The following is a 24968-nucleotide window of genomic DNA, read 5'->3' on the forward strand; positions in this document are numbered from 1 at the left end:
CTTTGCTACAATGTAAAGTAGTGAGTGTACAGCTTGTATAACAGTGTACATTTGCTGTCCCCTCAAAATAACACAACACACAGCCATTAATGTCTAAACCGCTGGCAACAAAAGTAAGTGAAAATGTCCAAATTGGGCCCAAAGTGTCAATATTTTGTGTGGCCACCATCATTTTCCAGCACTGCCTTAACCCTCTTGGGCATGGAGTTCACCAGAGCTTCACATGTAACTGGGCCAAATAGGGCCCCAAGACAAAACTGGGTTCATAACACTTGATTCAGTTCTGGATCCATATGTTTTAAGAGAAGAGAAAGAACTGGGTTTGTAACCGGAATGAAAAGCTCCAACCTCTCTCTTCCCAAGTTACAGACAAGTCTATGGGTCAAATGTCCCAAATTCTAAATATGCGAAATCAAAGCACTGGAATTAAAATGTCTTTCCACAATGAGAGCAGTGGAAAGGCTTCTCTCCTGAATGTGTTCTTTCATGTGATTTCGGGTGCTTTAACTGGTTAAAACTCCTTTCACACTGGGAACATTAGTGAGGCTTTTCTCCTGTGTGTATTCTCTCATGTTTTTTCAGGTTCCCTAAACCCCTAAAACTCTTTCCACAGTGGGAGCATTGGTAGGGCTTCTCTCCTGTGTGTATTCTCTCATGCTCTTTTAGACTCTCTAACATAGTAAAACTCTTTCCACACTGGGAACATTGGAAAGGCTTTTCTCCTAAGTGTGTCCTCTCATGAACTTTTAGGTTACCCAATTGGGTAAAACCTTTTCCACACTGGGAACATTGGAAAGGCTTTTCTCCTGTGTGTATTCTCTCATGTTGCTTAAAGGTCCCTAACCACCTAAAAGTCCTTCCACAGCGGAAACAGGGGTAAGGCTTATCTCCTGAGTGTATTCTCTCATGTTTTTTCAGGTTCCCTAAATGGGTAAAATTCTTTCCACACAGGGAGCAGTGGAAAGGCTTTTCTCCTGTGTGTTTCGTCTCATGCTGTTTTAGGTTTCGTAACGTGGTAAAATCCTTTCCACACTGAGAGCAACGGTGGGGTTTCTCCCCTGTGTGTGTCCTTTCATGTTCCTTCAGGTTCTCTAACTGGGTAAAACTCTTTCCACAATAGGAACACTGGTAAGGCTTCACTCCAGAGTGTATTCTCTCATGCTTTTTCAGATTCCCTAACCGGTTAAAACTCTTTCCACACTGGGAGCAGTGGTGAGGCTTCTCTCCTGTGTGTATTATTATATGTTCTTTCAGGTTTCCTAACCGGGTAAAACCCTTTCCACACTGGGAGCATTGGAAGGGCTTTTCTTCTGTGTGTGTCCTCTCATGTTTGTTTAAGTCCTGTGATCGTGAAAATCTTTTTTCACACTGGGAGCAATGAAAAGGCTTTTCTCCTTTGTGCGTCCTCTCATGCTGTTTTAGGTTCTGTAACTTGGTAAAACACTTTCCACAGTGGGAGCAGTGGTGTCGTCTCACTGGTTTGGGCATCTCTGGGTCTGGTTCCCCTGAAGGACTCTTCCCACTATCAGAGTGAGTGTCTGGTCTCTCTCCTGCCAAAGTCAAAGTATTTAGTTAAACAGAGACCTGAATAAAACCTCCACATGATAAAACTGTCTTCCTATTAGGTTTAATCCAGACTAGATCCCCCAATAACATGAAGTCATTTTTCAGAAAATGTCCATAATTTCAAAAAACACTTACGAGGAGGCTGAAAGAGACAGTTGTATGGAACCATTATACATCCAGCCTAAGCGGAAAACAGTTTTGGTATCTCAGATTGCTCTGGCAATTCTCACATGTAAACTTAATTGTAATGAAGTATGTTTGGTATGCTCATTACATTTGTATCAAAAATAATTAGCGATAATCACAATGAAGGCGACCATTTTAGGCCCTTTTTTAGACCTATACATGCCTCCTGTTAGATCCTATCATCTGTGAACTGTACATGATCCAGACAACATTAGGGCGGCAGGTAGCTTAGTGGGTAAGAGCGTTGTGCCAGTAACCGAAAGGACGCTGGTTCTAATCCCCGAGCCGACTAGGTGAAAAATCTGTCGACGTGCCCTTAAGCAAGGCACTTAACCCTAATTGCTCCTGTAAGTCGCTCTGGATAAGAGCGTCTGCTAAATGACTAAAATGTAAAATGTAAATGTGTCATTGTACTCCTCATAGTGTTCTCTACAATACTGTGTACTGATGTACTTGTAGAGTATATTGTTCCAAACAATAAGCTAAATCAAAAAAGGGTACTTTTAGAGAGAGATAATGATATTGTAATATTGAATGAATTAACGTGAATGTGTTGTGACGTCACGAGAGGCTACACAGCTTTCAGCGGGATTGCTCAAGTAGTGCAAGGAGACAAGGTTCAAACAAAACAAGGATTTTATTATAGGTCTTGGGAAATTAACGAAAATATAACAAAATTCTGTTCTCTTGTGGCTCTTTAAGGGTTAACAGTTCAGGGATGTCTCTTCCACATCCAAAATCATAATTCTCACTCGCTCAGATAACTTTTCCCCAGCCTTACTGTAGTCCACGTTGCAGCTAGTGGCCAACCCAGCAAAAAGTCCTTCCAAATGTCTCTCACGTATTTCCACAGGTGCATATATCCAAAGGTGAGTATTTCCCAAAGGTAAGTATCTCCAAATCCTTATATTCCTCATGGAAGTGGACGTGCAGCACTCTTGTCCTCCAGAGAGCCCAGGTTGGAGACTGTGTCTCTTCCCTTCCCCCCACCTTCAGCTCATCAGCTCCTCATTTGTTTCAGCTGCGTGGGAAGATTGGCCATAGAGGGGTGGAGTTCCCGACCATACCAGCAGATGGAGCCATAGCTGTCTGGGTTTGCAGCCACCTCAGGGGGATGTAACGTCCCTCCAGGACACAGCCTCTCGTGACATCACACATCCCCCTCCTCGGGACCGACGTCCTCGTCGGGGTAAAGGCAGCGAAGAAGGCATCACGCCGGGAGAGGGCGTCCGCATTGCCGTGGTGCTTGCCAGACTGCTCTCTCTTCAACTCCTCCAACTCTAGGACCAGGGACTCAGCCTCCTGTTGTCTCTCCTTGAGTTTCTTACTGAACGCATCAGCCTTGGTTTTAGCAGAGTTTAGCTTCTGTTGAGCAGCTTTCAGTTCCTTCTCTCTCTCTGCCTCCGCATTCTTCATCTTGTTCTCCAACACCTGGTACTTCTCCTCTGCCTTCTTCTGGACCTCCTTACTACTGCGCAGGGTCTCCTCACACTCCTCGATGGTCCTGCGCAGCCTCTCCAGCTCCTCCTGTTGCTTAGGGAAGGAGCTCTGTTGGAGTTTAGCCTGGAGGATATCTAACTCTTCTGTCTTCATGTCTAACTGTTGCTTTAACAAACGATACCTCTCAGCGGTCCCCTTCAGACCAGACAGTTCTTTGTCCAGATTCTGTAGCTCCGTCTCTGTGTCGGTCTGGGCACCTGCCATCCCTATCAGAGCCCGGGGCGGGAGTGAGTAACTCGGAGGATTGCACCGGAGCCTTCCCAGGATGAGTCTTGCCTCTCCGTTTCCGAGGTACTCGGGTTATCCTCTCCTGAGACTCTCTCCAGAGTGGGTAAAAGGCTGGGCAGTCTCGTCCAATTAGGACAGGGACGGGGAGGGAATCAACCACCCCCGCCGTCGTGTGTATGGTTCCCCGTGTGCTGGTCATTGTAAGTTCAGTAATGGGGTATTCTCTGGTGTCCCCATGGACACAGGAAACTGGGAGGACTTTCCCCGGGGTCAGACACGTTGGGCCCACCAAATCCTTACGCACCAGGGTGGCCCGGCTACCAGAATCCAGTAAGGCCTCCACATCATGGTGATTCACAGTTACCGGGCAGGTGGGGGGTCGATCTGGGCCGCCATCTACGACTCCCAAGAGCGAGGCAAAACGGTGTGTGGGTGCTGAGCTGGAGGACTCCGCCGTGGGCATAGGTTCATCGGCTGGTTTCCCACACTGCCAGGAGATATGTCCCATCTCCCCACACCGGTAACACTGTCGAGTTTCCCCCTCCTGGTGTACTCTTCTTGGACCCGCCTGGTTTCTGGCTCCCCCTGGAGCCGGGATAAGTCCTGACGTGGCTGGGTTCGAGACCTTGGGGTCCTTTGGACGGGTTCTTCCCATTTGTGGTGGGGCCGCCCTCCTGGGGGTCTTTTCGGGAAGCATTCAGCATCTCCGCTGTGGCCTGGTACTTTTCCACAGCTTCCACGGTCAGATCAGCCGTGGTCAAGGCCTGTTGACTGATGAACCGTTTTGCCTCATAAGGCAGGGCGCGTGGTAACGATCCACCACAACGGCCTCCACCACCGCCGCTGCTGTATTCCTCTGCGGATCCAGCCATTTCCTTGCGATTCGGACAAGTTCATGCATCTGCGCCCGAGGAGGTTGGTCTGGTTGGAAGGTCCAGCTGTGAAAGCGCTGGGCCATACCAAACTTTGTGAGTCCATATCTGCTGAGGATCTCAGACTTCAGGGCATCATAGTCAGTAACCTGGTCAGGGCCCAGGTCCCGGACAGCATTCAGCGATTCCCCGGTTAGAAAGGGGGCTAACAGACCAACCCACTGTTGCTTGGGCCAGGCTTCCCTAGTGGCCGTGGCCTCAAATGCATGCAGGTATGCCTCAATGTCATCGGTAGCTCCCATCTTAGATATAAAGTCACTTGCCTTTATTGGGCGGGTATTTTGGACCACCCTCTGTCTCTGCAACTGCAATTCCTCTGCCTTCAGAAGGTTGGCTTTCTTTTGCTCCTCCAAGAGAGCCACGTTTGCTTGCATCTGGGCTTGCTGGCCAGCAACAAGGGCTTTCAATATGTCCTCCATTTCAGTCGGCGGGGAGCCTACGGCCAACTTGGAAAACTGGGTGATCAAACCTTCGGTATCCTCCTCTGACATGCACTATTAACGCTTGAGCGTGCCCGTATTCTCCACCATCTGTGACGTCACGAGAGGCTACACAGCTTTCAGCGGGATTGCTCAAGTAGTGCAAGGAGACAAGGTTCAAACAAAACAAGGATTTTATTATAGGTCTTGGGAAATTAACGAAAATATAACAAAATTCTGTTCTCTTGTGGCTCTTTAAGGGTTAACAGTTCAGGGATGTCTCTTCCACATCCAAAATCATAATTCTCACTCGCTCAGATAACTTTTCCCCAGCCTTACTGTAGTCCACGTTGCAGCTAGTGGCCAACCCAGCAAAAGTCCTTCCAAATGTCTCTCACGTATTTCCACAGGTGCATATATCCAAAGGTGAGTATTTCCCAAAGGTAAGTATCTCCAAATCCTTATATTCCTCATGGAAGTGGACGTGCAGCACTCTTGTCCTCCAGAGAGCCCAGGTTGGAGACTGTGTCTCTTCCCTTCCCCCCCACCTTCAGCTCATCAGCTCCTCATTTGTTTCAGCTGCGTGGGAAGATTGGCCATAGAGGGGTGGAGTTCCCGACCATACCAGCAGATGGAGCCATAGCTGTCTGGGTTTGCAGCCACCTCAGGGGGATGTAACGTCCCTCCAGGACACAGCCTCTCGTGACATCACAGTGTATTTCAGAATCTAGACATACTCTATATTTTAGAGTACACTATGAGGGGTATAATGACATCAAGATGTCTGTATCATGTAAACTTATGTTTATAATTGTGTTTAAGAAAATAAAGACAAAGGGCATAGACAACATTATTGGAACCCTGGAGCCGGTATTTGGAACCCTGGAGCCGGTATTTGGAACCCTGGAGCCGGTATTTGGAACCCTGGAGCCGGTATTTAGAACCCTGGAGCAAGTATTTGGAACCCTGGAGCAAGTATTTGGAACCCTGGAGCTAGTATTTGGAACCCTGGAGCTAGTATTTGGAACCCTGGAGCTAGTATGTGGAACCCTGGAGCTAGTATTTGGAACCCTGGAGCGATTATTTGGAACCCTGGAGTGAGTATTTGGAACCCTGGAGCTAGTATTTGGAACCCTGGAGCTAGTATTTGGAACCCTGGAGCTAGTATTTGGAACCCTGGAGCTGGTATTTGGAACCCTGGAGCTAGTATTTGGAACCCTGGAGCGATTATTTGGAACCCTGGAGTGAGTATTTGGAACCCTGGAGCTAGTATTTGGAACCCTGGAGCTAGTATTTGGAACCCTGGAGCTAGTATTTGGAACCCTGGAGCTGGTATTTGGAACCCTGGAGCTAGTATTTGGAACCCTGGAGCGATTATTTGGAACCCTGGAGTGACTATTTGGAACCCTGGAGTGAGTATTTGGAACCCTGGAGCTAGTATTTGGAACCCTGGAGCTAGTATTTGGAACCAGTGGCGGCTCCTGAAAAATTCTCAGGGGGGGCAATTTTTCTGATGATTTAGGTGACCTACACACATTTTTTAAAAGATATGTCCAGCAACAACATGAAGACAGGGGCAGCATATAAGTCAATACCAGAAGCATTTATTGACTGATCTCAAAAGTGTTGGCTTACAAAAAGCAAAATAAGTTATCACAGTAAAAATAATCAAGGGTGTTCTTTCACATTCCTCAACACTGCATAAACAATATGCATTTCCATAAACAAATGAAATATCAGCTGAAAATACAGCATCTTGGTATTTGTTCAGATTGCAGGATCAACAAGAGCTTTTACCACATTTTTTGCCTCATGGTTGAATTGGAAATATGTGCACCTGAGCATAATTCACAACAAGCAAGCAGGAGCTTTTGATAGAGGCTACTGAAAACATTGATGCAAGTTATTGGTAATAAGAAATTTTTATAGACTTCCATATTCTGCCCTCTTGTATAGATTTGTGAAAATGAACAGTGATAGACATTTTGCCTGAAAACAGAATTTGAAAGTAATTTCTAGAAAAGGTAAACACAGCTATCTGTATGGCTTTGTAAAAATGAACAACCATATTCTGGCCAATTGTATAGATTTGTAAATATGAACAACCATATTCTGGCCAATTGTATAGATTTGTAAAAATGAACATGAACAGATTTTTTATTTTTTTGAATGGCAGTACCTTTCAAACATGTCTGCTTGCAGTAAGGTAGCACTCACAAGGTGGCCAGAGAAAGAGAACCTTTCTTTGGTGTGATCCAGGATGGTGTTGCAGACCTCTTCAGACAGCCTCTGCTTCTCCTCTTCTCTCAAAGCTGTTCTGGGTCTTTTGGCTCCTGTTGCTTCTTGCAGCTGCTGTTGAGAGGAGTCCCTGAAGGCAAACAGACCAATGTGTTTGTTGGCTTTGTACAGTATTGTTGTCTATGTGATGCACAGGTATATGCAATGTATCCATGTATAGTACAAATACTTCAGTTCCACTTAAAATGGGCAGGAATGCATAAAGTCTTTAGTGTTTAAGTTAGCCTTTGTGTCTCACATAGCCTGGATGTTCAGCACAGTATACAGTGGTGCTCATAAGCTTATGATCCCATGCTAAAGTTGACTAAAAAGAGGAATAAAAAAGAAAAGAAAATTGGTGTCCTTAAAGGTTGGATTTTCCAACTTTTTTAATTAAGTCATTAAGATCAATTTCCAAAAGATGATTTTTTTATTTTTTTATTCCTCTTTTTAGTCAACTTTAGAATGTGTTCATACACTTATGAGCACCACTGTACAGTACACATAGTATATAAAATAAGATAGATTACACCACTGGCCATATATAATGAGAATAATGTAATTTCAAACACAAATGCAGTCTCCTTTCATGCATACATTTTCAAATAAAGCTCTGCTTTGAGAAAGATCGAATGATATTGTTTAATCTTACCTTATGGCCTGCACACTGCTTGTGAAGCTGTCGAGGGCACGTTTGATAAAGACAGCATCGATGTCCTTCTTCTGTAGCTTCTGGTACAGAATGTCGACGTGGGGCATGATTTTGTGAAAAAGCCGCAGGAAAAAAATTAAATCTTCATCATGTAGTATCCTCACGTAGCCAGATGCCTCTCTCACGGTGGGCTGGTCAAATGAACCCAATGAACCCGTCCGGATGGCTTCAAAACATTCTATGAGGTCGTCTCGATTCTCGTAGACAGTGTTCACGACTCTGCTGTTGCTAACCTCATCGTTGTGGCGGCGGACAGCTAGCCTGTATCCCTCATCCAGTTGAGTGGCAATATTCACTCTCCCCAAAGCAGACAATCTCAAACAGCTATCCATGTGGGTCTTTGACAGCTCATTTTTCTTAATATTTTCTGAAAGATGGTGCATGTCGGTTACACCAGTCGCTGTCCAAGCGGTGCTGTCTGCCGTGCCGCCTTCAGGGTGAAAGAGTAGTTTCTTAGTTATGTTCATGGTTATGTTACGTTACGTATGACGAAAGCGCGTAAGTGCAAGCCCTCAGAAACCCATAGAGATTGTATTGAAAGCTCTGATATTTGAAAAAAAAATATTTTACATTAGAGGCTATGAGAGACTTCTGGGCGATTTTCAACCTGACTGAAATCGCCCCAAAACGGGCGGGGACATTTGAAGCACGACTTTAGCCTGATTGGACATTTAGTGGCAGATCAGACGTCTAGATTAGAACACTGAACTACTGTTGCCGTGATATAATTGATTAGAAAAAAAATCCCTTCCTTTTCCCGTTTGGCAGTGCGTCGCCCATATCGCCCTAATGAACACACCGCCCCTGTTTGGAACCCTGGAGCTGGTATTTGGAACCCTGGAGCGATTATTTGGAACCCTGGAGTGAGTATTTGGAACCCTGGAGCTAGTATTTGGAACCCTGGAGCTAGTATTTGGAACCCTGGAGCTGGTATTTGGAACCCTGGAGCTAGTATTTGGAACCCTGGAGCTGGTATTTGGAACCCTGGAGCTAGTATTTGGAACCCTGGAGCGATTATTTGGAACCCTGGAGTGAGTATTTGGAACCCTGGAGTGAGTATTTGGAACCCTGGAGCTAGTATTTGGAACCCTGGAGCTAGTATTTGTAACCCTGGAGTGAGTATTTGGAACCCTGGAGCTAGTATTTGGTTGCCTTTGGCCAAGATAACTGTAGCCCAACCGTCTACCCAGAGAGGCTGTTCCGCTACAGTAGCATCCAGGGGAGACAGGTCCACAGGTCCCATCCAACAGAACTACAACACCCACAGGTCCCATCCAACAGAACTACAACACCCACAGGTCCCATCCAACAGAACTACAACACCCACAGGTCCCATCCAACAGAACTACAACACCCACAGGTCCCATCCAACAGAACTACAACACCCACAGGTCCCATCCAACAGAACTACAGCACCCACAGGTCCCATCCAACAGAACTACAACACCCACAGGTCCCATCCAACAGAACTACAACACCCACAGGTCCCATCCAACAGAACTACAGCACCCACAGGTCCCATCCAACAGAACTACAGCACCCACAGGTCCCATCCAACAGAACTACAACACCCACAGGTCCCATCCAACAGAACTACAGCACCCACAGGTCCCATCCAACAGAACTACAACACACACAGGTCCCATCCAACAGAACTACAACACCCACAGGTCCCATCCAACAGAACTACAGCACCCACAGGTCCCATCCAACAGAACTACAGCACCCACAGGTCCCATCCAACAGAACTACAACACCCACAGGTCCCATCCAACAGAACTACAGCACCCACAGGTCCCATCCAACAGAACTACAGCACCCACAGGTCCCATCCAACAGAACTACAACACCCACAGGTCCCATCCAACAGAACTACAGCACCCACAGGTCCCATCCAACAGAACTACAGCACCCACAGGTCCCATCCAACAGAACTACAACACCCACAGGTCCCATCCAACAGAACTACAACACCCACAGGTCCCATCCAACAGAACTACAGCACCCACAGGTCCCATCCAACAGAACTACAACACCCACAGGTCCCATCCAACAGAACTACAGCACCCACAGGTCCCATCCAACAGAACTACAGCACCCACAGGTCCCATCCAACAGAACTACAACACCCACAGGTCCCATCCAACAGAACTACAACACCCACAGGTCCCATCCAACAGAACTACAACACCCACAGGTCCCATCCAACAGAACTACAACACCCACAGGTCCCATCCAACAGAACTACAACACCCACAGGTCCCATCCAACAGAACTACAACACCCACAGGTCCCATCCAACAGAACTACAACAGAGCTCCAAAAACAGTCAGCTGAGAGAATCCCAGGAGCTCAGCCAGAGAGCTGAGATAGCACACAGGCCAGATAAGACACCTCCTGAACATCATCTGCAGTCGAGTGATGCATTCATTTAGTTTGATTCATTTTATTGTTATCATTTAAATCATGTCTAGTCCAGATAGAATAACAGATACTAAAGGCTTAAAAATTAAACATGGAAACATTCGTAGCCTTCTACCCAAAATAGGCTCAGAGACATGGGTAGAAACTCATAAGCCTTCCATATTAACAATTTCAGAGACATGGTTGAACTAAACATTTCATTACGCCCCAACAGATCCACAGATGGCACAATCTGAATTGCAGTCCACACTGCCCTCTCCCAGCTGGACAAAAGGGAAAATAACAAAATGTGAGAATGCTGTTCATAGACTACAGCTCAGCGTTCCAACACCATAGTCTCCTCCAAGCTCATAAAGCTCGGGACCCTGGGACTGAACCCCTCCCTCTGCAACTGGATCCTGGACATCCTGACGGGCCCCCAGGGGGTGATGGTAGGCAAAAACCCCTCCGCCACGCTGACTATAAACACAGGGGCCCCTCAAAAACACCTCCGCCACGCTGACTATAAACACAGGGGCCCCTCAGGGGCCCCTCAGGGGTGTGTGCTCAGTCCCCTCCTGTACTCTCTGTTCACGCCATGACTCCAATACGATCATCGGGTTTGCTGATGACGTGACGGTTGTATGCCTGAGTCAGCCTACAGGGAGGAGGTGGTCAGAGACTTAGCAGGGTGTTGCCAGGACAACAACCTCTCCATCAACGTCAGTAAGACCAAGGAGCTGATGGTGGACTACAGGAGAAAGAGGGGAGACCAACGCCTCCATCCACATCGACGGGGCTGTTATGGAGCGGGTCAAGAGCTTTAGGTTCCTTGGCGTCCACATCACTAAGGACTCAACATGGTCCACACACACACGCACAGTCGTGAACAGGGAACGGCAGCGCCTCTTCCCACTCAGCAGGCTGAAAATATTTGGTATGGGCCCTCGGATCCTCAAAAATGTTATAGAGCTGCACCATCGAGAGCATCTTGACTGGCTGCATCACCGCTTAGTATGGCAAATACAACACCCTCGACCCGCAAAGCGCTACAGAGTGTGGTACGGACAGCCCAGTACATCTCTGGGGCCGAGCTCCCTGCCATCCAGCACCTGCAAATCAGGTGGTGCCAAACACTCCAGCCAACCAAGCAAAAGACTGTTCACCCTGTTACCGTCCGGCAAACGGTGCCGGAGCATCGGCTCTCGGACCAACAGGCTCCGAGACAGCTTCTACCCCCAAGCCATACGACTGCTAAATAGTCAATTAAATGGTACCCGAACTATCTACACTGACTCCATCTTGCACTGACCCTATGCACACTCACTAGACTACATACAGTGGGGGAAAAAAGTATTTAGTCAGCCACCAATTGTGCAAGTTCTCCCACTTAAAAAGATGAGAGAGGCCTGTAATTTTCATCATAGGTACACGTCAACTATGACAGACAAATTGAGAAGAAAAAAATCCAGAAAATCACATTGTAGGATTTTTTTATGAATTTATTTGCAAATTATGGTGGAAAATAAGTATTTGGTCAATTTTCCCCACTGTATATACACACACACACACACACACACACACTACATTGACAGTCCCACACAAAACACACACATTCACTGCATACGCACACATACACATTACACACACACACACTTACGCACACTTTTACACTCAATCTGCTGCTGCTACTCTTATTATTATTATTATTATTATATTATTATTATATTATTGATGCCTAGTTACCTTGCCTTCATGAATATACAGTGAGGGAAAAAAGTATTTGATCCCCTGCTGATTTTGTACGTTTGCCCACTGACAAAGACATGATCAGTCTATAATTTTAATGGTAGGTTTATTTGAACAGTGAGAGACAGAATAACAACAACAACAAAAAATCCAGATAAACGCATGTCAAAAATGTTATCAATTGATTTGCATTTTAATGAGGGAAATAAGTATTTGACCCCTCTGCAAAACATGACTTAGTACTTGGTGGCAAAACCCTTAAATAGTTTTTTGTATATATATATATATATATATATATATATATATATATATATATATTTTTTTTTATAACATTCCAAAAATGTCTAAACACCTGTTTTCGCTTTGTCATAATGGGGTATTGTATATAGATTGATGAGTAAAAAAATATTTTAATCCACTTTAGAATAAGGCTGTAACGTAACAACATGTGGAAATAGTCAAGGGGTCTGAATACTTTCCGAAGGCACTGTACCTACCTGAAATACCTCGCATCTCTGCACATTGATCTGATACTCCCTGTATATAGCTCCAGTCTTGTGTATTTTATTTTATTCCTCGTTAGTATTTTATATATTTTTTAACTGCATCGTTGGGAAGGGATCATAAGGGTTCGTAAGCATTTCACGGTAAAGTCTACACCAATCAGGGGTTACATATGATATATAGTTTAAAGTCTACACCAATCAGGGGTTACATATGATATATAGTTTAAAGTCTACACCAATCAGGGGTTACATATGATATATAGTTTAAAGGTGGAGGTGGGGGAGTAGCAACCTGATATATAGTTTAAAGGTGGAGGTGGGGGAGTAGCAACCTGATATATAGTTTAAAGGTGGAGGTGGGGGAGTAGCAACCTGATATATAGTTTAAAGGTGGAGGTGGGGGAGTAGCAACCTGATATATAGTTTAAAGGTGGAGGTGGGGGAGTAGCAACCTGATATATAGTTTAAAGGTGGAGGTGGGGGGAGTAGCAACCTGATATATAGTTTAAAGGTGGAGGTGGGGGAGTAGCAACCTGATATATAGTTTAAAGGTGGAGGTGGGGGAGTAGCAACCTGATATATAGTTTAAAGGTGGAGGTGGGGGAGTAGCAACCTGATATATAGTTTAAAGGTGGAGGTGGGGGAGTAGCAACCTGATATATAGTTTAAAGGTGGAGGTGGGGGAGTAGCAACCTGATATATAGTTTAAAGGTGGAGGTGGGGGAGTAGCAACCTGATATATAGTTTAAAGGTGGAGGTGGGGGAGTAGCAACCTGATATATAGTTTAAAGGTGGAGGTGGGGGGAGTAGCAACCTGATATATAGTTTAAAGGTGGAGGTGGGGGGAGTAGCAACCTGATATATAGTTTAAAGGTGGAGGTGGGGGAGTAGCAACCTGATATATAGTTTAAAGGTGGAGGTGGGGGAGTAGCAACCTGATATATAGTTTAAAGGTGGAGGTGGGGGAGTAGCAACCTGATATATAGTTTAAAGGTGGAGGTGGGGGGAGTAGCAACCTGATATATAGTTTAAAGGTGGAGGTGGGGGAGTAGCAACCTGATATATAGTTTAAAGGTGGAGGTGGGGGAGTAGCAACCTGATATATAGTTTAAAGGTGGAGGCGGGGGAGTAGCAACCTGATATATAGTTTAAAGGTGGAGGTGGGGGAGTAGCAACCTGATATATAGTTTAAAGGTGGAGGCGGGGGAGTAGCAACCTGTCCTTGATAAATTACTGTCTATGAAGAGTTCACCTGAGATGATTTGTTAAAATAAACTGAACAAAAACATAAACGGAACATGCAACAATTACTATGATTTGACTGAGTTACAGTTCATAAGGAAATCAGCCAATTGATATAAATAAATTAGGCCCTAATCTATGGATTTCACATGACTGGGGATACAGATATGCATGTGTTGCTCACAGATAACTTGACAAAAAAAAAAGTAGGGGCGTGGTTCAGAAAACTATTCAGTATCTGGTGTGACCACCATTTGCCCAATTGTACACGTCGATCCAGAGCATCCCAAACATGTTCAATGGGTGACATGTCTGGTGAATATTGATGATTTAATTGATGACTTTGATATTCATAAAACTGGCAGATTCCAACAGCCCAAAACGCATGGGATTAACCTTCTCACTGAATTGACAAGGTGCATGATAAACCTGGAGAACAGTGAAAGTTAAGGGCCGTCACCTGCACTGGGTTTAGCTGGCGTAATACATCCTGTTGAGAGAACAACCCGGGCTAAGTACCGTAGAAACAAAAGATCCAACTGATTGGGAGTCCTATAGAACATTAAGAAGATTCACGTGTGAGAGAGGTCCACGCACAATCTATACAGTGGGGAAAAAAAGTATTTAGTCAGCCACCAATTGTGCAAGTTCTCCCACTTAAAAAGATGAGAGAGGCCTGTAATTGTCATCATAGGTACACGTCAACTATGACAGACAAAATGAGAAAAAAAAATCCAGAAAATCACATTGTAGGATTTTTAATGAATTTATTTGCAAATTATGGTGGAAAATAAGTATTTGGTCAATAACAAAAGTTTCTCAATACTTTGTTATATACCCTTTGTTGGCAATGACACAGGTCAAACGTTTTCTGTAAGTCTTCACAAGGTTTTCACACACTGTTGCTGGTATTTTGGCCCATTCCTCCATGCAGATCTCCTCTAGAGCAGTGATGTTTTGGGGCTGTTGCTGGGCAACACGGACTTTCAACTCCCTCCAAAGATATTCTATGGGGTTGAGATCTGGAGACTGGCTAGGCCACTCCAGGACCTTGAAATGCTTCTTACGAAGCCACTCCTTCGTTGCCCGGGCGGTGTGTTTGGGATCATTGTCATGCTGAAAGTCCCAGCCACGTTTCATCTTCAATGCCCTTGCTGATGGAAGGAGGTTTTCACTCAAAATCTCACGATACATGGCCCCATTAATTATTTTCTTTACACGGATCAGTCGTCCTGGTCCCTTTGCAGAAAAAACAGCCCCAAAGCATGATGTTTCCACCCCCATGCTTCACAGTAGGTATGGTGTTCTTTGGATGCAACTCAGCATTCTTTGTCCTCCAAACACGACGAGTTGAGTTTTTACCAAAAAGTTATATTTTGGTTTCATCTGACCATATGACATTCTCCCAATCCTCTTCTGGATCATCCAAATGCACTCTAGCAAACTTCAGATGGGCCTGGACATGTACTGGCTTAAGCAGGGGGACACGTCTTGCACTGCAGGATTTGAGTCCCTGGCGGCGTAGTGTGTTACTGATGGTAGGCTTTGTTACTTTGGTCCCAGCTCTCTGCAGGTCATTCACTAGGTCCCCCCGTGTGGTTCTGGGATTTTTGCTCACCGTTCTTGTGATCATTTTGACCCCACGGGGTGAGATCTTGCGTGGAGCCCCAGATCGAGTGAGATTATCAGTGGTCTTGTATGTCTTCCATTTCCTAATAATTGCTCCCACAGTTGATTTTTTTCAAACCAAGCTGCTTACCTATTGCAGATTCAGTCTTCCCAGCCTGGTGCAGGTCTACAATTTTGTTTCTGGTGTCCTTTGACAGCTCTTTGGTCTTGGCCATAGTGGAGTTTGGAGTGTGACTGTTTGAGGTTGTGGACAGGTGTCTTTTATACTGATAACAAGTTCAAACAGGTGCCATTAATACAGGTAACGAGTGGAGGACAGAGGAGCCTCTTAAAGAAGAAGTTACAGGTCTGTGAGAGCCAGAAATCTTGCTTGTTTGTAGGTGACCAAATACTTATTTTCCACCATAATTTGCAAATAAATTCATTAAAAATCCTACAATGTGATTTTCTGGATATTTTTTTCTCAATTTGTCTGTCATAGTTGACGTGTACCTATGATGAAAATTACAGGCCTCTCTCATCTTTTTAAGTGGGAGAACTTGCACAATTGGTGGCTGACTAAATACTTTTTTCCCCCACTGTACATACGTGCCAAAAGTATGTGGACACTGGCTCGTCGAACATTATGTACACTACATGGCCAAAAGTATGTGGACACCTGCTCGTCAAACATCTCATTCCAAAATCATGGGTGTTAATATGGAGTTGGTTCCCCCTTTGCTGCTATAACAGCCTCCACTCTTCTATTGGAAAGCCTGTGGAAGGCTTTCCACTAGATGTTGGAACATTGCTGCGGGGGGACTTGCTTCCATTTAGCCACAATAGCATTAGTGAGGTCGGACACTGATGTTGGGCGATTAGGCCTGGCTCGTAGTCGGCGTTCCAATTCATCCCAAAAGGTGTTTGATGGGGTTGAGGTCAGCGCTCTGTGCAGGCCAGTCAAGTTCTTCCACACCGATCTCGACAAACAATTTCTAAATGGACCTCGCTTTGTGCACAGTGGCATTGTCATGCTGAAACAGGAATGTGCCTTCCCCAAACTGTTGCCATAAAGTTGGAAGCACAGAATCGTCTAGAATGTCATTGTATGCGGTAGCGTTAAGATTTCCCTTCACTGGAACTAAGGGCCTAGCCCTACCATGAAAAACAGCCCCAGACCATTATTTCTCCTCTACCAAACTTCACAGTTGACACTATGCATTGGGGCAGGTAGCATTCTCTTGATTCATCACTCCAGAGAAAGCGTTTCCACTGCTCCAGAGTCCAATGGCGGCGAGGTTTACAACACTCCAGCCGACGCTTGGCATTGCGCATGGTGATCTTAGGCTTGTGAGTGGCTGCTCGGCCATGGAAACCCATTTCATGAAGCTCCCGACGAACAGTTCTTGTGTTGACGTTACTTCCAGAGGCAGTTTGGAACTCGGTAGTGAGTGTTGCAACCGAGGACAGACCATTTTGTGGCACTTTGTGGTCCCGTTCTGTGAGCTTGTGTGGCCTACCACTTCGGCGGCTGAGCCGTTGTTGCTCCTAGACGTTTCCATTTCACAATAACACCACATACAGTTGACCGGGGCAAGATGTTTACATTTACATTTTAGTCATTTAGCAGACGCTCTTATCCAGAGCGACTTACAGGAGCAATTAGGGTTAAGTGCCTTGCTCAAGGGCACATTTACGTCATTTAGCAGACGCTCTTAAACAGAGCGACTCACAAATTGGTGCATTCACCCTATAGGCAGTGGGATAACCACTTTACAAATTTTTTTTTTGGGGGGGGGGGGGGGGGTAGAAGGATTACTTTATCCTATCCCAGGTATTCCTTAAAGAGGTGGGGTTTCAAATGTCTCCGGAAGGTGGTGAGTGACTCCGCTGTCCTGGCGTCGTGAGGGAGCTTGTTCCACCATTGGGGTGCCAGAGCAGCGAACAGTTTTGACTGGGCTGAGCGGGAACTATGCTTCCGCAGAGGAAGGGGAGCCAGCAGGCCAGAGGTGGATGAACGCAATGCCCTCGTTTGGGTGTAGGGACTGATCAAAGCCCGAAGGTACAGAGGTGCCGTTCCCCTCACTGCTCCATAGGCAAGCACCATGGTCTTGTAGCGGATGCGAGCTTCAACTGGAAGCCAGTGGAGTGTGTGGAGGAGGGGGGTGACGTGAGAAAACTTGGGAAGGTTGAACACCAGACGGGTTGCGGCATTCTGGATGAGTTGTAGGGGTTTAATGGCACAGGCAGGGAGGCCAGCCAACAGCGAGTTGCAGTAGTCCAGACGGGAGATGACAAGTGCCTGGATTAGGACCTGTGCCGCTTCCTGTGTAAGGCAGGGTCGTACTCTCCGAATTTTGTAGAGCATGAACCTGCAGGAGCGGGTCACCGCCTTGATGTTAGCGGAGAACGACAGGGTGTTGTCCAGGGTCACGCCAAGGCTCTTCGCACTCTGGGAGGAGGACACAACGGAGTTGTCAACCGTGATGGCGAGATCATGGAACGGGCAGTCCTTCCCGGGAGGAAGAGCAGCTCCGTCTTGCCAGGGTTCAGCTTTAGGTGGTGATCCGTCATCCATACTGATATGTCTGCCAGACATGCAGAGATGCGATTCGCCACCTGGTTATCAGAAGGGGGAAAGGAGAAGATTAGTTGTGTATCGTCAGCGTAGCAATGATAGGAGAGGCCATGTGAGGATATGACAGAGCCAAGTGACTTGGTGTATAGGGAGAAAAGGAGAGGGCCTAGAACTGAGCCCTGGGGGACACCAGTGGTGAGAGCACGTGGTGCGGAGACAGCTTCTCGCCACGCCACTTGGTAGGAGCGACCGGTCAGGTAGGACGCAATCCAGGAGTGAGCCGCGCCGGAGATGCCCAGCTCGGAGAGGGTGGAGAGGAGGATCTGATGGTTCACAGTATCAAAGGCAGCAGACAGGTCTAGAAGGACAAGAGCAGAGGAGAGAGAGTTAGCTTTAGCAGTGCGGAGAGCCTCCGTGACACAGAGAAGAGCAGTCTCAGTTGAATGACCAGTCCTGAAACCTGACTGGTTTGGATCAAGAAGGTCATTCTGAGAGAGATAGCAAGAGAGTTGGCTAAAGACGGCACGCTCAATAGTTTTGGAAAGAAAAGAAAGAAGGGATACTGGTCTGTAGTTGTTGACATCAGTGGGATCGAGTGTTGGTTTTTTTGAGAAGGGGAGCAACTCTCGCTCTCTTGAAGACGGAAGGGACATGGCCAGCGGTCAAGGATGAGTTGATCAGCGAGGTGAGGTAGGGGAGAAGGTCACCGGAGATGGTCTGGAGAAGAGAGGAGGGGATGGGGTCAAGCGGGCAGGTTGTTGGGCGGCCTGCAGTCACAAGTCGCAGGATTTTATCTGGAGAGAGAGGGAGAAAGAAGTCAAAGCATAGGGTAGGGCAGTGTGAGTAGGACCAGCAGTGTCATTAGACTTAACAAACGAGGATCGGATGTCGTCAACCTTCTTTTCAAAGTGGTTGACGAAGTCATCCACAGAGAGAGAGGAGGAGGGGGGATTCAGCAGTGAGGAAAATGTGACAAATAGCTTCCTAGGGTTAGAGGCAGATGCTTGGAATTTAGAGTGGTAGAAAGTGGCCTTAGCAGCAGAAACAGATGAAGAAAATGTAGAGAGGAGGGAGTGAAAAGATGCCAGGTCGGCAGGGAGTTTAGTTTTCTTCCATTTCCGCTCCGCTGCCCGGAGCTCTGTTCTGTGAGCTCGCAATGAGTCATCAAGCCACGGAGCTGGAGGGGAGGACCGAGCCGGCCGGGAGGATAGGGGACACAGAGAGTCAAAGGATGCAGAAAGGGAGGAGAGGAGGGTTGAGGAGGCAGAATCAGGAGATTGGAGGGAGAAGGATTGAGCAGAGGGAAGAGATGATGGAAGAGGAGAGAGTAGTGGGAGAGAGAGAGCGAAGGTTGCGGCGGCGCATTACCATCTGTGTAGGGGCAGAGTGAGTAGTGTGGGAGGAGAGCGAGAGAGAAAAGGGAAACAATGTAGTGGTCGGAGACATGGAGGGGAGTTGCAGTGAGATTAGTAGAAGAGCAGCATCTAGTAAAGATGAGGTCAAGCGTATTGCCTGCCTTGTGAGTAGGGGGGGACGGTGAGAGGGTGAGGTCAAAAGAGGAGAGGAGTGGAAAGAAGGAGGCAGAGAGAAATGAGTCTCAAATGTGGACATAGGGAGGTTGAAATCCCCCAAAACTGTGAGGGGTGAGCCATCCTCAGGAAAGGAACTTATCAAGGCGTCAAGCTCATTGATGAACTCTCCAAGGGAACCTGGAGGGCGATAGATGACAAGGATATTAAGCTTAAAATGGGCTAGTGACTGTGACAGCATGGAATTCAAATGAGGAGATAGACAGATGGGTTAGGGGAAAAATTGAGAATGTCCACTTGGGAGAGATGAGGATTCCTGTGCCACCACCCCTCTGACCAGATGCTCTCGGGGTATGCGAGAACACATGGTCAGACGAGGAGAGAGCAGTAGGAGTAGCAGTGTTTTCAGTGGTAATCCATGTTTCCGTCAGCGCCAGGAAGTCGAGGGACTGGAGATTAGCATAGGCTGGGATGAAGTCAGCTTTGTTGGCAGCAGAACGGCAGTTCCAGAGGCTGCCTGAGACCTGGAACTCCAGGTGTGGGGTGCGTGCAGGGACCACCAGGTTAGAGAGGCAGCAGCCACGCGGTGTGGGGGCGTTTGTGTAGCCTGTGCAGAGAGGAGAGAACAGGGATAGGCAGAGGCATAGTTGACAGGCTGTAGCAAATGGCTACAATAATGCAGAGGAGATCGGAATGAAATGAACTAAACATCTGGGAGAGTAGAGAGCAGGGCCTCCCTCACCAAAAACTTCTACCTCAGAAACTATAATTGTTTCACTGAACCACCCGAACAAAAACTCTACCAACTTCCACCTTTAGAAATCAGAATTGTTGTGAACCACAGCGGTTCAATGTTTAAAGGAATAGACTCAACCCACTTTATTCAGCTAGCTAACTATGACACCATAGCTAACTAGCATGCTAGCATCCAATAACACACAGTTTAGCACCAACACTTGGTCACAACAAACCACCAATAGTGTGTTAACACACTAAGCAGATAATTCGGCTATGTAGCACAACTATATTGTATTTAGCTACTACAGTACAGTTAGCTGGTCATGTTGGCTAGCTAGCAATGGCCACTGTGTTGACCTTGTTTGAAGAACGGCTAGCTAGCTAACTAGCTCGTGCAACCCCGGCACCACCGAAAAAACAATGCCAACCTACAGTAACTACCCACAACAGCCCACAATGCCTAGCTATGACGCCATAGCTAACTAGCATGCTAGCATCCAATAACACACAGTTTAGCACCAATACTTGGTTACAACAAACTACCAAGAGTGTGTTAACACACTAAACAGATTATTCATGTCCGTGTCTAGTTCCTTTCATAACGCAGCAAAAATTAAACGTTGGCTAGCTAGCACATTAACACTGGAAACAACTCTCCACCGTTGCACTAAACAGATAATTACCAATAAACGTTACCAGTAGCTACCCGCCAGCTAGCTAGCATACCAAGAGTGTGTTAACACACTAAACAGATAATTCATGTCCGTGTCTAGTTCCTTTCATAACGCAGCAAAGATTAAACGTTGGCTAGCTAGCACATTAACACTGGAAACAACTCTCCACCGTTGCACTAAACAGATAATTACCAATAAATGTTACTAGCTAGCCTCGTGCTCGCCGGGCTCCGCCGTAAACAATACAATACTTACCTACAATAATTGCCTACGGAAACCTACAATAACTACCTAAATAACTACGTAAATAAACTACCTACCTACGATCTAAATACATGGTTTAAGCTTTACTCAACACCATATGAGAAGCCAAGCTTACCTCCTGCTAGAGAAAACACAACCTCTCCCGGTGAGTGAGTTGTCTTGTTTCCATTTCACAATAACAGCACATACAGTTGACCCGGGGCAGCTCTAGCAGGGCAGACATTTTACAAACTGACTTGTTGGAAAGGTGGCATCCTATGACGGTGCCACGTTGAAAGTCACTGAGCTCTTCAGTAAGACCATTCTACTGCCAATGTTTGTCTATGGAGGTTGCATGGCGGTGTGCTCGATTTTTATACACCTGTCGGCAACGGGTGTAGCATGTTACTGTACAGGCACTGCGTTCCAATTGAGGCTTTTATAATTGAGGCTTTTATCAATGACAAAACCTGCCATTTTCAACCCATTTATGACAGGCGCTGTAAATGGAAAGGTCTACTTCTCTTATCCGCACTTTTTAAAAATAAGGATAAGAGATTTAAATGCCTTTTTTTTATGATTTGATATATTTCTATCAAATCAATGCTTGACTTTTTTTTCCCCAAATCAAAGGTTGTGAAAGGAGGCAATTTTAGAATAATCAGCACTTGTTTGGGTGTATGAGTATCCATGAAAAAGTTTTTGCGAACAAGAGATTTCAATACATTTATATGATTTCGTAATTTCTATTAAATCACCACTTTACTTTTGATGCAAATCAAAGAAAAAAAAAAATAGGCCAGATGTTTGTTGCTAAATGACGTAAATGTTAACATTTTTGCTTGATGTTTCTATGACAATCCATGAAAAACGTTATTGCAGATGAGATTTAAATGCATTTTTTTATGACTTTATGTATTTCTATCAAATCAACACGTCGATGCAAATCAAAGGTTGTAAAAGTAGGCAAGGCTTGTTTTGAATAATTTAATATAATGTGAATATATTATAATGTTGGATATAAAAACCAACTTTACCTCGGTTACTTACTGGTGTTAATCAGATCTCTTGTCTCCTCCTCCTCTTCTTTCAACGTGACAGTTATCTCCCCCTCCACTCCAAAAACTGTCTCCTCTTTTTCTACATCACAGATATACAAATATTTGGTAACATCCCTCTCCTCTTTCACTCTGAACTCTCCTTCCTTCTCTTCTTCTTTCACTGTAACAGCCTCAACCTCTACTTCTTTTTTTACTGTGACATCCTCCTCTTCCTCCTCCTCTTTCACGACAATGTTCAGCCCCAGAGCTTCCTTCTCCGTCCAGCAGACCTCCTCTTCTTTAGTACGGGGTGAGTATCTTAGTGAGCTCATGGTCGGGGGAAGTTAGCTAGCTTATTAGCTAGTTAGCATTAGCGACTAGCCTCGTGTTAAGCTAACTTAACCAGCCAGCTAGCTAGCTAACAACGTAAATATGAAATTAAATTGGGTAACTTGTAGACGTGTTTTTAAAACACAAATGGCTAATATACACCGAAACATTGTAAAAACATTGAACATTTCGGCGAGGTGGCTAACTAACTAGCTGCTGCTGCTGCGGTTGTTGAAGTCCCGTCCACTAAGATCTACGTCACGCTACAAGTATCGCCTGAAAGACGAACATCGCCAACTGCTGACTAAAGGGGGGTAACACAGTTAAGGAAAATATTTTATTTTCATTTATTTAATTGATGTGCAATATTATGTTGACACGTACAAAGAGAAGCATGTGTTGATTCATTAGTGCAGATTTTTATTTTTAACATACTATACTACTGCATATCTGCATTTAAGATAATTTCATATTCATCCAATTAAACAGATAATATTAAAATTAACAACTAGGTCTATACTGCTCCTACATGGTGTAACAATACATCATATAGATGTATATAATGAACAGACTAGGTCTATACTGCTCCTACATGGCGTAACAATACATCATGTAGATGTATATAATGTCCACCCACTGATGACCTTCCATGGTTTATTTATAGTCAGACCAAAATATTTGTGCATTAATAAAATCCTTTCAACAATCATCACCAGTGTTTTCTCTGACATGGGTGAAATAATATAGTGATGGGACTATTTATGAGGTTGTGAATGTTTTTCATGAAAACATCTTATCGACGTTATCAGAACAACGTCATCACATTGTCATTGACTTTTAGCACAGACAAAAGGGGAAACCCAGACACATCACAGGGGCTAGAAATCTGAAAGATCCTTTAAAAACTTAAGCTGTGTTCAAATACTCATACTTTAACCGTACTATTTGTGACGTAAATTGAGTATATAGTATGCTTATTGGTCATAATATGGATATAGTTAGTATGCTAAAAGTTCCCGGATGTCGTACTCCTACATTGGCCAGAATACACAGTATCCCAGAAGTGGACACTAATTCCGTGCTTTTAGGGCCCATAATGCAATTGTTGAGAAAATGGGCTTGACTTCACATCGTTTTCAGATTGGAAGAAAATGGCGGAAAATATGCAGCCGAGAGCGGATACAAATTCATTGCTGTAACTAATTTGGAGAAATGAAAAGAAAATGTTGAGCAATGTAATCAAATAAGTTACCTTACACGTTCTGTTGGTTGACAATTTGTTAGTTACGCTACCCTTATGAACCACACAGCATATCATTACATCAGTATGTACCGGTATGTTAGCTAGCTACCTAACGTTAGTTGGCGTCAATCTTGCCAGTATTTTAACTATATGCTAACTATTGTCGTAGTAAATATTAAAATGTTATAGCTTGGTCTGACTAAAATCTTGTGCATGACCCATTTTAATGTTAGGAGCTTGTTTTCAATCAATGCTGTTCCTATGCAAGAACAATGGACAGAGCCAATATCTTCTCAAGGACAACACCCACGCCACAGGCCACAATCTGGTTGCTCCCCACGAGACTTTCCTTTGAAAACATACACACATTCACACACACATCTCCATGCATACGCACACTCATCCTCATGCCTCACGAGTTACGCACACACACAAACTGCACTTCTTTCTACTGGTCGGGTGCCTAGGGCAGAGGACTCTGCCGTGCACAAAATGGGGCTTCTACTCTGGACAGAGCAGACCCGCCTCCTACGCCTCCGGAACCAATCAAGGGACTAGAAGAAGGACCCCTTCCTTTGTGTTGCATTGTATAAAGTAATGCTGAAAACTCTGTTTTTCATCCCTTTTCAACTGTCTCCATAAGAGGCAACTGAATGGGTCCATGCATGTAGCTTGAGCAGTACCAGCTATCTCTGTTGTTTAATAAACTGCCTTTTGCTTAAGCATATTCCTCTCTGTCTAGCGTCGTTGGTTTGTACTTCCTCTCCTTATGGTTACACCAACACTATCTAACTACCCAACGGTTATTGACTTGATTATTCCCGTCATTCTTAGTTTAGCTTAGTGGTATAGTCGTCGTGCGTTCTCAATGGCCATTCGGTCGCTTTCGTAAATTCGCTCTGGCTGTCTACTCCGATTTCAGAGCACCCTCGTCTCGTCTGAGTGTCCCAGACCAGAGCGCAGAATAACTGATGAATCTACGAACGCTCAACACCAGTTGAATATGGCCGGTGTCAGTAAACGTGGTTAAAAACGCGTAATTAAATTGTTGCCAGCAGTTACAGTCACCAGCTACAGTAACATGAAAACTGCCTAACCAGCTCTGCTAGGGCGAGTAAAACGGTCAGAGTGAGATGTTCTCTAATTTGTGTCTGGAAGTAACTAGCCAAGTTAGCCAGTTAGCTTGGGTGCTTGACTGCCGTTGTGAGGTCAGAACGGATCACCGCTACTCCTCGACCAGAGCGTCCAGTGTCCGCTCTGAATTT

The 24968-nt window shown here is 45.3% G+C and overlaps 1 protein-coding gene across 1 annotated transcript; it reads right to left on the minus strand.

Moving 5' to 3' along the window:
• Window positions 1–153: 153 nt before the first annotated feature.
• LOC121570130 (zinc finger protein 436-like) lies at window positions 154–22312 on the minus strand. The gene is made up of 2 exons (XM_041881623.2): window positions 22141–22312; window positions 154–1550 (listed from the first exon to the last, which is right to left on the minus strand). Exon 2 carries the CDS (start codon window positions 1486–1488, stop codon window positions 538–540), a length of 951 nt encoding a protein of 316 aa, XP_041737557.1. The 5' UTR covers window positions 1489–1550; window positions 22141–22312; the 3' UTR covers window positions 154–537.
• Between the last annotated feature and the right edge of the window lie 2656 nt (window positions 22313–24968).

Source organism: Coregonus clupeaformis, chromosome 20 (assembly GCF_020615455.1).
Source record: "Coregonus clupeaformis isolate EN_2021a chromosome 20, ASM2061545v1, whole genome shotgun sequence".
In the NCBI taxonomy this organism is placed as follows: Eukaryota; Metazoa; Chordata; class Actinopteri; order Salmoniformes; family Salmonidae; genus Coregonus; species Coregonus clupeaformis.